Source organism: Canis lupus, chromosome 10, assembly GCF_011100685.1.
Source record: "Canis lupus familiaris isolate Mischka breed German Shepherd chromosome 10, alternate assembly UU_Cfam_GSD_1.0, whole genome shotgun sequence".
NCBI lineage: Eukaryota > Metazoa > Chordata > Mammalia > Carnivora > Canidae > Canis > Canis lupus.
In genome coordinates this window covers 57,571,456-57,584,469 of record NC_049231.1, presented here as the reverse complement: position 1 = coordinate 57,584,469, position 13,014 = coordinate 57,571,456, and the positions used below count along the sequence as shown (strand labels likewise).

Sequence of the window (13,014 nt, the reverse complement as noted above, 5' to 3'; positions counted from 1 at the left end):
AATGAGAATGCACTGACAAATATAGAACTCCTAATCTTAGTTTTATTCTAAACTCAAAGAATACAGTTTTATTCCTTTGCAAGATGTATTAGTCAAGTTTAGATATGGTTGTGGGAATTTGAGGTTTGATGTTTTAAAAACTGGTAAGCTGGAAGTTCTACAAATCTAACATATGATGACTACCATTATTAAAAATGCATTTGGGGGGTTCCTGGCTGGCTCAGTTGGTAGAGCATGGGACTCTTGATCTCAGGGTCATGAGTTCAAGTCCCATGTTGGGCATAGAGTTTACTTAAAATAAAATTTAAGTTTAAAAAAAAGTCCATTTATAAAATAAAAATAAAAACGTATTTGGTTTCCATTTATTGATTAATGTAAGCTGAGAGGTATATTCAAATTTTGATTATTGTTATATTTTCTAATGGTGGTGTAAGAGTGGTACAGTTTTTGAAAATAGTGTGAAATAAATGCAATGATATATTAATCTCTGAGAGGTAGAATTAGAGGTTTGATTTTTTTGTTTTTTTTTTCCTTTATGTTGTTGATCTTTCCAAGTATGGCAATGAAATGTATTATTTTCATAACAAGAAAATAAGGTAATATAAAAAATATGAGACATATTTAGCTCCATGTAACTGAATATTTTACATTGCTGCCTTAGTTTAAGAAACCAAATATTTAAATACAAATATTAAAATTCCCCCTGGCCTGATATTTTAATTACAAATTTTATAAAATAAAATTGAATCTGAGAACTCTTCTCAAGCTAATATTTGAAAACATTCAATTGACACATATTGACTGAAAATTAGGAAATAAAGACATTCACGTTAAATAATTTAAGTTTCATGTGAACTTTCACTTTCAACAGCAGAACAGCAAATACATAGTCTCATATCAGTATAAACATTTTTATATAACTTCCTACTGTCATTCAATAGAAGGAAATAAAACATCTTCATATTTCCTTATTTGTAATGGCTATCATTTTTTTACTTTGTATTTTTTGGTACGAGAGCAGATCTCCATTTTTTTCCAGGATTAGAAGTATTTAATTGTTTTAGCCCACATTTATCTTCAGTAGCCTAAAAGCACCAGTGCTTTATGTAGAAACCTACTTTCTGGTTTCTATTTTATTAATGATCCATCATTTCTTCTAACATTGGCTAGTTTCTGTTTTAACCAGTTACTGCTGTTGTCTGTCTTGAAGATGTAAACTGCTAGAAAGTAGAGGTTGGGAGTAGGCTTACAGTCAGAATAAGAGAATGACTTTTTCACCTTTTAAAAGTACATTTTATAATATTCGCCCTTTTCTACACTTCTTATTTTTTCTTTTCAGGTTTCCATTTGCTTTGTAGCTTTCCATCAGTAGCATTGGAAGTTGGAATGAGTCACCATCTGTGGCATGGGATTAAGGAATTAAAGGGGGAACCATAAACATACAAGGAACTCATCACATGATAGGACAGTCATACTGTGGAAATACCTGGTGAATGACCATTAATTTACAAGATTATTTCATGTCCTATCACAGCAAACTAGTTAAAGAAATAGGGTAGCACCACCTCACCTAGGTAAGACCAAGAAACTGAAAGAAAAAAGAAACATTACATCAAGAGATATTTTTAGGCATACCACAAATTCATGGATTTTTCCCCTAAGAGAGCCCATCAGGTTCTCACTCAAAAACTATTAATTCTTTTAGGCTGTTTTAACAATCTATGAATTCCCTGCACACAGGACATGAGAAGCAGCAAATTAAAATGGGAACTATCGATGTTGTCAGCAACAAATACTAAAAGCCATTCAACGTAAAATTAAAAAGTTGGGCCTGTGAAAGTAGGTCAAATGCTCATGCACTTCTTAAGAGCCTGTGAAGGCATAATTGTATTAAAAGCACAACACAGTCATTTAGGTCGATTATGAGGACGTATTTCTTTTTTCTTCTTTTTTTTTAAAGATTTTATTTATTCATGAGAGACACAGAGAGAGAGGCAGAGACATAGAGGGAGAAGTAGGCTCTCTGTGGGGAGCCCGATGCAGGACTCGATCCCAGGACCCCGGGATCACGACCTGAGCCAAAGGCAGACGCTCAACCACTGAGCCACCCAGGCATCCCGAGGATGTATTTCTTTAATAAAGGTCAATTTCTGTTCAGAATATGCTGTCCAATAAAGCTTAGACAATAACATCTTTCTAGAGGATGTGCATCAAAATGGTAACAAGTGAAACACAGTTTGGGTGCTAAAAAGGACAAATACCATTATGTGCTGCTAAGAAATAAAAGAAGTATGTTCCTAAGCTTTTCTCCAAAAAAAAAAAAAATTATATAGACTTGGAAAAAACCTAGCTCAAAAGCCATTTATTTTATGATCTCAGTGTCTTTTTACTTCTTCAAAATCACTAGCAAGCAGTAATCGCCTGCCTATGCCTCCTCTAGGTCATTAAGTTAATTAGAATAGTCCTCAGAAGTTGCTCTGCTGTGAGCTCTTGCCAATTGTTAGGAATTTAAACTGGTCACCATGGTTGAAAAAAGACTCTTTGACATATTGACTAAAGTGCCCATAATAGCAAGGCACTGCCCTAAATGCCAGAGGCACAAAGATGAGTTTCAAAATGCCAGTCTCCAAGAGTTCCCCAATTTACTCAGAAGAGCAAGTCAGCAAATACGTGCCATTCAGAGCAAGTTAGAGAGGATAAAAGGAGGTTAGATACTGTGCAAGGCGCAAGAGAGGAAGTGGTCAACTCAACCGGAGGAAGAGGAATGCTTCACAGAGAGTGGAGCTAGAATCCTGAACGACGAATGGGAGTCGGCCTGGTGAGGAAGCAGAAAAGACTAGTTCAGATAGGTGTGGTAGCCTGGAATATAATGGTGAATTGGTGATGATTCATTTTGTTTGCAGCACAGCATGAGGGCATTTGAGAGGAGCCCCTGAAAGTGGGCTGAAAGGAGGACCCCTCTTTCTGCCCCATTGTCTCTCTCCAAGTTTCCTTCCCTCTGCAGTTTACACATGGCATAGAGCAAATCCACTGTCTAAGCAGATGCCCAGGGAGAAACAAAGCTAGTATGTTCATTTTACAGTTGAGGAAATTGATGCTTAACTGATGCTCAAAGAAGTGAAACCACATGTCTAATTCCTATCTCTTATTAGATAACGTTTCTCTTAAAACCATGTTAGATAATTAAGACATATGCCTTCTATGATCTTAGGTGAGTTTAAAATCTTATTAGTTAGATCAAGAGGGCTTGAAGACCCTGTTGAAAAGTGTATGAGATTAGATTTCTTTTTTTAAAAAAAGTTATTTATTTGAGTGAGAGAGAGAGCACAAGCAGAGGGGAGAGGGAGAAGCAGGCTCTTCACTAAACAGGGAGCTCGACTTGGGGCTTGATCGCAGGAATCCCTGGGACCTGAGCCGAAGGCAGACACTTAACTGACTGAGCCACCCAGGTGCCCTACGGATTGGATTTCTTGAAGTCATTTCTTTTTAAATATTCATGAAGCAATGGTGCCAGTCTTTTTTTAAAACAGCTTTTTCTGAGAATTAATTGACAATTCAACCACGTAAGGTGTCCAGTTCAAGGATTTTTAGTATATTCACAGAACTGTGCATCTATCACTTTAGAATATTTTCATTTTGTCAAAAAGAAACCCTATATCCCTAAGCCACCAACCTTGTTTCCTCCCAACTGCCCCAGATCTAGGCAACCACTAATCTACTTTTTGTCTATACAGATTAGTCTCTTCTGGACATTTCATATCAATGGAATCGTACAATATGTGGTACCTCGTGACCGGTTTCTTTAAACTTAGTTTAATGTTTTCAGGATTCATCCATGTTGTAGCACATATCATACTTTATTCTTTTTTATTGCCAAAATATTCTACTGTATTGATATAATACATTTCATTTATTCATTTATCAGTTGACGGACATTTGGGTTGTTTCCATTTTGGGGCAATTATAAACAATGGTGCCATCCTGCTGTTGTATTTGTGTTACTTTCATTGTGGTAGCTTGTGCATGTGACTAGCTCTGTAAGTATGTGTCACCCAATATGTGTTTGGGGTGAATCTATCACTTCCTATAGTAGATCAAGATGAAGGTTAACATGGGGTGCTCTGGGTATACAGGTAGTATTACATATGTGTAACCTCAGGGGAAACCTCAATCATAGTACAAGGGAGAGAATCTTTCTCTAGTGACTTCTAAATGAGATCATGGTCCATTCCAAACATTTAACTTCTGATCAGAAAAGAGCAGAGCAAGTAACTTGGGCCCTAGTCAGATGGGTATGATTTTTCCAAAGGCCTTTCCTGTTGGATTTAACATTCTAAGAAAGGATGAATTCAGGATAAATAAATGACTATCAAGTCCAAAAAAAAAAAAATACCTGGAAGAAATCTTGAGTAATCTCTTCCTAAGTGAAAGGAAGATAGGAAACTTTTGGATTTAATCTTACAGGATGTTGCAAATTGAAGACCATTAAATAGTGTATAACGTACAATCCCTTTTGTGCCAGACAAAGAAGTTTCCTGATTGTACTCTTGAGATATTATAAAGCATTTCTAAGGCTGCTGTTAAACTAGGGAATTGTGAATTGGTAGGTTTTCAAATAAGTTACTCCAGACCTCAGTCTGGTCTAAAGCTTCCTGTTTTTACAATTAACTCCTCATGTTTCTTTGTTGAGTGTGTGTGTGTGTGTGTGTGTGTGTGTGTGTGTAAAAGCTAAAGATAGACCAGGAAGCATCTGGGGCCATTTGGCTGTAGAGGGGAATCCAGATTTGTGAAGGCTAGCTACTACATGTAAACCGAATACAAATTCTATCTTAATGTGTTAACACTCCAGTCATCACTGTCCAAAATGCCCCTAACTTATTGTACTTGGTATTAATACTTTATGAGTTTTTCATCTATGGCTGAAGCAGGTGGGTCTGTCTGAAGATAAACCCCAGTATAGGCATGAACACTTCCATGTAGCTTGGTCATGCTGCCGAGGGATTAGAAAGGGAGGTGGGCATGTCAGGCATTGGGCTGCTCTGAAAGTCATGCTTTATTCTTGGTGCCAGCTCTCTCTCTCTCTCTCTCTCTCTCTCTGCATGTCCAAATAAAGGACTGTGATTAAGAAAGAGTCATCAAGAGCAAAAGGAAAAGATTGCTAGCAACCAGGATGACCCAAAGCTGTATAGTGGTGCAGGCAATGCAAGGTTCTACTTCATACATACCTTGCAAAGTGCCACATGAATGCATCCTAATTTCAGTTAAGATGATTTTGGAAGGCATTTCTCTGGTCTCCACAGCAAGATGGTTTCTCCTCTAACTAAAGGAAGAGAAGTTATATTTCAGGTTTTTTTCTTAAAGATTCTTCATTTGGGGAGAATAATGGTGAAAACCTCAATTACTTTTGTGGAGCATTTACTATAGGTTGCCATTTAATTTAACCCTATTTTTATCCCTGCTTTATACATGAAGAGAGTGAAACACAGAGAGGTTCACTAACTTGCCTAGCCTCACACAACTGGTAAGTATCAGAGCCTGGATTTAAAGCAGGCAGGAAGACTCTAGAGCCCAGGCTCTCAGTTACCGGATTAAGAAATGTTGCTGTTTCTTAGTGTTATAAAACATTTTTTCCTGCTACTTTAAAATATCAGATAAGTACTCAAAGTAGATATTTACGTAAATGTAAAAGCACACACACTGCAAAACCGCAATACTACATTTATTTTCTCCAAAAAAATTTTTTTGTTTTATGTGCCCATTTTGTCCCAGAGAAAAGATTTGTATGTTCCTTCAAAATGAGGAGTAACATTGGATTTTGCTGGGGAACTGTTAAAATTACTTTAATGATCCCAGTCGTGCATAGCATAGAGATTTATGACAAATATGTAATGTTTGTCACCCATCTTGGCTGACTTCCAAATGTCTCCTTTTAGTAGCTCTTGATCTTGTTTGGGATTTTTTTTTTTTTTTTTCCTTCTTCAATAGCCAAATAGTCCAACACAATGTCTGAATCACGTTTGCTCCAGCCAGGGAATACCAACGTGTTGAAGGACAGCTTTGGTTATTTAAAAATCCTACTGCATTCCCTTGCAACTTTGAAGAGCATTCATGCTTGAGTGACCTGGATTTTTATTTATTTATTTATTTATTTATTTATTTATTTATTAATTATTATTATTATTATTATTTTTTTTAGGGAGAGGAGGTAAAAAGAACAAACACACACACAAACAAAACCAAGTTTGCGGCTCAGATCCCCGTTGTGCTCTTTGCTGCATTGAGTTTTCCTGCTCCGCTTTGCGGGCCAAGAGCCCGCTCAACAGACCCAGTCCAAGGGTCCGAGAAAGGGCTGCCGGCATCCCTCCCGTTTAAAGGGGAAGGATTTCGTTCTCTCTCCTTCGCACATCAAAGCGGGCGCTCGGGGAGGAAACACAGCGTAAGGAGGCACGAGCGGCCGAGCCTGCAGCCCCCGCCCCCACGCCCTGGCAGCCGTCCCCGGCGCGAGCGGGGCGCGGGGCACCGCAGCAGCTGCAGCGAGCGCGCGCACACGCCCGCGCACACGCCCGCGCCCGCCGCCAAAATCTGGGCGGCGGCGGGGCCGGCCCCGGGGGCGCGCGCGCGCTCGCGCTCGGGGGCGCGCCCATGCAGCGGTTTTCTTCTCCCACAATCCAGAGGCTGCGGCGCGGGAGGGGCGGGGAGTCGGCGGAAGGATACGGGCGCGGAGGGAGAAGCGCGCTCCCTTTGACGGCGGGCCGGCGGCTCCGGCTGGGCGGCGGGGCCGGGGTGTGCTGCGGCACTGCGGCTCTGAGGCCGTTGCTCCGGCTCCTCCAGAGAGGGCGGAGGGGGCGGCTGGAGCGCGGCGCTGACTCGGTGCCCGGGCTTCCCGGAGGCGCGCCGCGGAGGCTGCGGGGCTTAGGAGGCTGGGGGCTTAGGGACGCACATTCGAGCCCCCACGCCCCCCGGGAGGGGAAGGGGGCTGGAGGCGAGGCCTGCGGGCGCGGAGGGATGGTGTGGGCTCGGGGGGAAGGGGCGAGCCCTGCCCGTCGTCGGTGAGGGGCTGCGGGCAGGGGAGGCTCCGCGGGTCCGCGCGGCTCCATGCCCGCTGGCGGCTGCAGGGCGCGGAGCGCGACGCGGGGGTGGAGGCCGGCCGCGGCTCGGGGGCCCCGACGCGGCGTCCCATTTAGCCCGCGTTGGGGGTGAGTCGCCGCGGGCAGCCTCGCTGGTCCGGCTCCTGCAGGAGCTGGGCAGCCTCGACGGGCTTTTTGTCTCGCTGCTCCAGCCCCCTTTCCCTTCCTCCTCCTCCTCCTCCTCCTCCTCCTCCTCCTCCTCCTCCTCCTCCTCCTCCTCCAGATGCCTTTTCTCTGCCCCTCCTCGCCCGGTACAGACATTTCCAGCGCAGGCTGCCGCTCGTGGCTACTGTCGAAGCCGCTTCTCGGGTCTGGGGCTCGTTCCCCTCTGGGGTGTTTTTTGGGGGGAGGGAGAGTTTGTCTCCCCTCCACGATGGGATTTTCTTCCTGGGCCAGAAATGGACTTTCATTGATTCCTACTTACTTCTTCAACGTTTAGCGACCCCATCCATCCCCTTAGGCGTATATATATCTATTTTGTGTGTGTGTGTGTGTGTGTGTGTGTGTGGTAGTTCCCCTTTTTCTCAAATACATTATCTGTAAAATGGAGAACGAGATTTTTACCCCCCTTCTGGAGCAGTTCATGACCAGCCCCTTGGTCACTTGGGTAAGTAGGGTGTTATTTGTTGTATGTTTTGCTGCATTATTTGCGGCCGCAGGGATGGAGGTGGGCGTTCGTGTCCTTAACGAGCCTTCTGTTCTAGGTTAAAACGTTTGGACCCCTGGCTGCAGGAAATGGGACCAACCTGGACGAGTATGTGGCTTTGGTGGACGGGGTGTTCCTGAACCAGGTCATGCTCCAAATGTAAGTGTTCTTTTCTTTTCTAGGCAGCTTGTTTTCGTTGAAAAAGGGGGGCATCCTGGAAACTTTATGTGTAAGCTCCTGATTTTGGCTCTTGGGCTGAAAAGAATCCCGGTGGCTTAAGAATTGGACCGCGGAAAGGCGTGATGGTCTTGCGTGCCCCAGCGGCCCGTTTCATCACGACCTCAGTGATTAATGCCTGTTAATATTGAGGAACTTTATAATGTTTCATTCTGCCAACCGTGTATTGTCACCTAATTGTCTTCAGTGCTGAAATCCAAACCACATTGTCCTCTGATAATTTGGTAAAAAGAGAGAGAGAGAAAATAATAGTTTCCTAAGGGGGGTGGTGGTGGTGGTGGTGGTGGTGCTGGTGGTGGTGGTGCTGGTGGTAGTAGTGGGGCCGGGGGGGGGGGGGGGGGGGGAGGATAAAGCCTTTCCTGTGCAGTTATGTGTATTTGATGCAGAAATGCTTCTTATTAACCTTTGTGTCTAAAAATAAGTGACTCAGATTTTGAAACCGGTGAAGTAAGAACAGATTTCAGAAGAGAGAATCTCAAATAGCAGTTCTGATTGGTCGGAACTGTTGCTGTAGCGAGTAATTTAAATGGGTACAGTAACTCAAGTCTGATGAGATGATCATCACATCAATCATGTGATTAAGATTTGGGAGGTCATTTTAAGGTATTTTTAAGGCTACTTGTGAAATGCGGGTTACTGACTTCGTGATGACAGCTAGATAATGATTTAGTAGGCAGATCTTTGTCTTTTAAGTTTATGGTGCTGGGTTTGTGTTAAGTAGGAAAGTGTTTTTAGGATGGGAATTGAATGTCAAAATCCTATTGGTAGCTAGGTCAGCGAAATAAATACCATTTGTATCATTATAGATATTGGGCTACATGCATTCCAAGTACATCAGTGTAGGTTTTCTAAGTACAAACTCTGAATTGTTATAGTTGTGCTCAAAATAATGTGTATTTAGCCTTCTCTCTTGAAAAGAATCTGATTACATGAGTGAGTAGTTTGGAACTTCCAATTTCAAGGCATTCTTACCTTTTATACCTGAGGCACTTCAGTGCATTATCAGTGAATAATTGTTACTAAGGAATAAGTCTATTGTTAATAGGCTAATAACAAAATATTATTTCTGTATGTTGTAGGAAATTACGTTTCTTTTTAGATTTCTTATTTAAAAGAGGTAGAAGTCAAGTTCATCAATGTTGCAGTGGTAACTTAGTCTGTGTGCTCAGAAATATTTGTAGTCTGTGTGCTTAGAGAGATTTGTGTGCTGTTTTTCATGTATGTGTTGATCCTACAGGGAAGTATTATACTACTATATGCTTTCTGAAGGTGTTTTATTTGTATAAAATAAAACCAAAAAAATATATATATATAGTCACTAAATGTGTATGTATTTTTTTCTTTTAGAAAGGAAAAAGGAATGTCGACATTAATTATTTCCAGGGATAGTAAATATATTTTTGGCAGCTCTCCCACTGGAACTATTTTTTATCTTTGAAGTATCCCACCATTCCCTAAGCAGAATGGTAGAATAATTAAATTGACTTCTGTTTTAGGAAACCCACATGACAGGAAGGGTAGCCATTAGAGTAGATACTCAGAATTTGTTCCTGTCTCTTGTTTTTAGACAGAAAATCTTGAAATTGTATTCTGAGCCCTAAAAAAAGGAATTTTTACAAACTAGGAAAATACATTACTTTAGTTTTCCACTTTCTTTCGTTGTTTATTTTTAAAGTAGATTTCATGCCCAACGTGAGGCTTGAACTCTTGACCCTGAGATTGAGAGTCTCATGCTCTACTGACTGAGCCAGCCAGGCGCCCCTTGTTTTCCACTTACTTGAATTATTCTTTTTCCAAAAAACACTTCCATTTTTTTTTGAGTACTGAATAGTGAACTGAGGTGCTAAAAACAGACACTTAAGCTTGTTTTCACATTGAGTGCAGTTTTATATTCAAAAATACATATGTATATTTTGAAAGTAATGGTGTTTCAAAATAGTGGTTGCCAGGGTTTGTTTTTTTTTTTTTTTTTTTTTTTTTGTAGGGGAGGACTAGCTCCATTCCAAACCTCAGATCTGCTTCTGTTTTCAGTTCCACCTCTCAGTTTCTTTAAAACTTTTTCAGTGTCCTAATTCTGTGCTGAATGACCTATATAAATTAAAGGAAAAGAAAATTAAGAAAAAGAGGAATAGGCATTAGCTTTTTAAAAAATAATTTGCCAGAATAAATTTTTTTTGATGAATTATTTACTTAGTAGAGCAACAAAATATACATTGTTGTTAAAGCTGCATTTTGCTATAACTTTAAAATCATTAGGATTTCTGTTAAGTACTTTACTCAAGTTAGTGTTTGATTTAATTAATGTATTCTCTTGTTAGTTGAGACTGTACCTAGTAAGGTAACCTAAAAATTAATCTTAGTCTAAGTCATTTCTAGATTAAATTTGTTTACAGAGTTTGTGAGTGAGAACCCTTCCTAAATGAAACTATATACTTTTTTCTTCATGTTTGTTTTGCTTGGAGTTCGTTGAGTTTCTTGGATCTATGGGTGTGTAGTTTTTAACAAATTCAGAAAGTTTTGGTCATTATTTTTAAAAATATATATTTATGTGAGAATATTTAAGTGTGTGTTTGTGTATTTTTCCTGCCCCCACTTGCCCTTTGGGAAGTCCAGCTACATGTAAATCAGGCTGCTTGATGTTTACTGATGTTCTGTTCAATTTTTTTCAGGCTTCTCTGCTTCATTTTGGATAATTTTGCTATGTCTCCGACTTCATTAATCTTTTTTTCTATAGTGTTTAAAATTTATGGTTAATTGTGTCCATATGTTTTATTTCAGACATTACAGTTTTATTCTAGAAATCCGGTCCTTTTTTATATCTTCCATTTCTATACCTTTCATGCTTTGTCTTTTCTGTAGCTTCTTGACAAATGGAATATAGTTATAAAAGGATTAATGTTTCTTTCCATTCTGTCTGTATAATTTCTAGATTGGTTTTGATTGATTCTTGTTCTTATGAAGGATTGTGTATGTTTGCTTTTGAATGCCTGGTAATTTTTGATTGGATGTTAGACATTTGGAGTTTTCCCTTTTTGGGTGCTGGATATTTTTGTATTTCATTAGGTATTCTTGAGCCTTGTTCTGGGATAACTAAATTTCTTGGAAACAGTTTGATCTTTTTAGATCCTGCTTTTAAGTTGTATCAAGTAGTACCACTTTGTCACTTTGTTGGCAAAACCCATCTCAGTACTTTGGGTGGTGAAAACAGAAACTATTCCTGGACCTGTATGAACCCTGGGTGGTGTTCCCTCTAATCCTTTTTTGGTGTTTTTTTCACTGTTCTTGGGTAGCTTCCTCACATGTATATACTAATGAGTACTCAAGACTTGAGGGATACCCTCTGTAGATCTCTGGATTTTTCCGTGAACCTTTCTACTCTTCGTTACTTTGCTTTATGTATGATAGTCATCTTGTTATTTCTAGCTTAAGTTGCATCTCACCTCATTGCCTGGGTTCTCCATCTCTGCTCTATAGCCTAGGAACTCTTTCAAGGTAATAAGTTGGGACAGTCAAGGATTCATCTTGTGTGTTTCCCATCTATCAGGAATCTACTGTCCTGTGTTGCCTAATAACCGTTGCCTTGAAAAACACTTGATATATTTTGTACTTTTTTTTCCAGTTGTTTCAGGCAGGAGGGTAAATTTGGTTCCTGATACTCTAGATCTTGGCTAAAGTGGAAATCTTTTATGTACTTATAGTTACATTGGCCTGCCACTCTTATATTCCTGCTTTTAGTTGTGACATACGATTTTATTATAGAAGGCCTATAGATTTTTTTTTTCATTTACAGTATTTACTAAAAGTAAGAATATTGATTAGCGGCTTTGGATTTGGCATTTGGACATTGTTTACATTGACTTCTTCATGCCAGTTTACCAACACTGCCTTATAATTTCGGAGTCTGTTCGCTGACTTGGGTTTCCCTGCATTTAGAGATGAATCCTGGATTTCATCGACTAGCTCCTTAAATCAAAGAATCTCTTTAAGAGCTTGTGACATGGCATCAGTCCTCTTTAACTAACGGGAAGGGGAAGCTCTTTAGAGATTGGGAATGATGGGCCAGCTCTTCTGCATGCCGCAGGGCATTTTCATACTTCAGCCAAATGAAATCTTTCTTTCTTTGTGCTAGTTATCAGACATAGGGCTTGGTGACAGTAAAAATAATCATTTCTCTGTTTGAGATGTCATGCAGTTGTGTAACCCATTTCAAATGTTACTTGCTATGAAATTTTAAGAAATAACATTATAGTGAATTTCATAATCCTAAAATTTAAAAAAGCGTATTGATATTACCTAAGCAGTTGAAAATATGGATATAGGATATATGAGAAAATTGTTAATGGTATCAGAACAATGATGTGATTCAACTCCATTAGATAACCATAGAGATCTATATTCGAAATACTTGACAGTTATGATATATACCTGTTATGGTTTTTCTTCTTTTAGAATCTTGGGTTTGAAGGAACTTTAGAAGTCCTCTATTATGAAAATAATTTTTTAATTAAAAAAATTAATAATGACAAAAATTAAATGACACATGGTATGTATATTCTCCTTAAATATTTCCTGAGAAGCAGCTTCATAAAGTGTACCTAAAAGAAACCATTTATCTAAAAGAGGAGGTTGACTGAGAAATGTTTCTTAGTTCTATGAATGTTTAAGATTCAAAAGTAAGGGGAAGTGGAGAGAGAGGGATGAAATAGATAAAGGGGATCAAGAGTACACTTAACCTTCATGAACACTGAGTAATGTATAGGAGTGTTTTATCATTATATTGTTATACCTGAAACTTAAATAACACTGTATGTTAGTTATACTTCAATTACATTCAAAAATAGATTGTGCTAACTTTATAACTATAGCAACCCTAAAATGACTTATAAAATATATGGGTTTCTTACCAAGTATGGCATTGACTTTGAATTTTGGTATGGATATCTTGGGTGTTCTCGTTGGGCTTCATAGTTCTTAGTTTTGTTTTTGTTTTTTGGTTCTTTAAAA

The 13,014-nt window shown here is 39.5% G+C and overlaps 1 protein-coding gene and 2 non-coding genes across 12 annotated transcripts in view; 2 read left to right on the top strand and 1 right to left on the bottom strand.

The window, feature by feature from the left end:
- Nucleotides 1–209: 209 nt before the first annotated feature.
- Nucleotides 210–282, top strand: TRNAK-CUU. The gene has a single exon. It is a non-coding gene; the product is annotated as a tRNA-Lys (tRNA).
- A 6,895-nt stretch (nucleotides 283–7,177) lies between these two features.
- CCDC88A (coiled-coil domain containing 88A) overlaps nucleotides 7,178–13,014 on the top strand; it is a 139,636-nt gene continuing 133,799 nt past the window's right edge. For 9 of the 10 annotated variants that reach the window (XM_038551291.1, XM_038551292.1, XM_038551293.1 and 6 more), the window contains exons 1-2: nucleotides 7,672–7,734; nucleotides 7,832–7,932. In XM_038551291.1, the coding sequence (XP_038407219.1) occupies nucleotides 7,672–7,734; nucleotides 7,832–7,932 (164 nt within the window). Of the gene's footprint in view, nucleotides 7,735–7,831; nucleotides 7,933–13,014 lie in introns of all 10 variants that reach the window. The other variant, XM_038551286.1, reaches the window with a different exon arrangement.
- On the bottom strand, nucleotides 9,695–9,767 carry TRNAE-CUC. The gene has a single exon. It is a non-coding gene; the product is annotated as a tRNA-Glu (tRNA).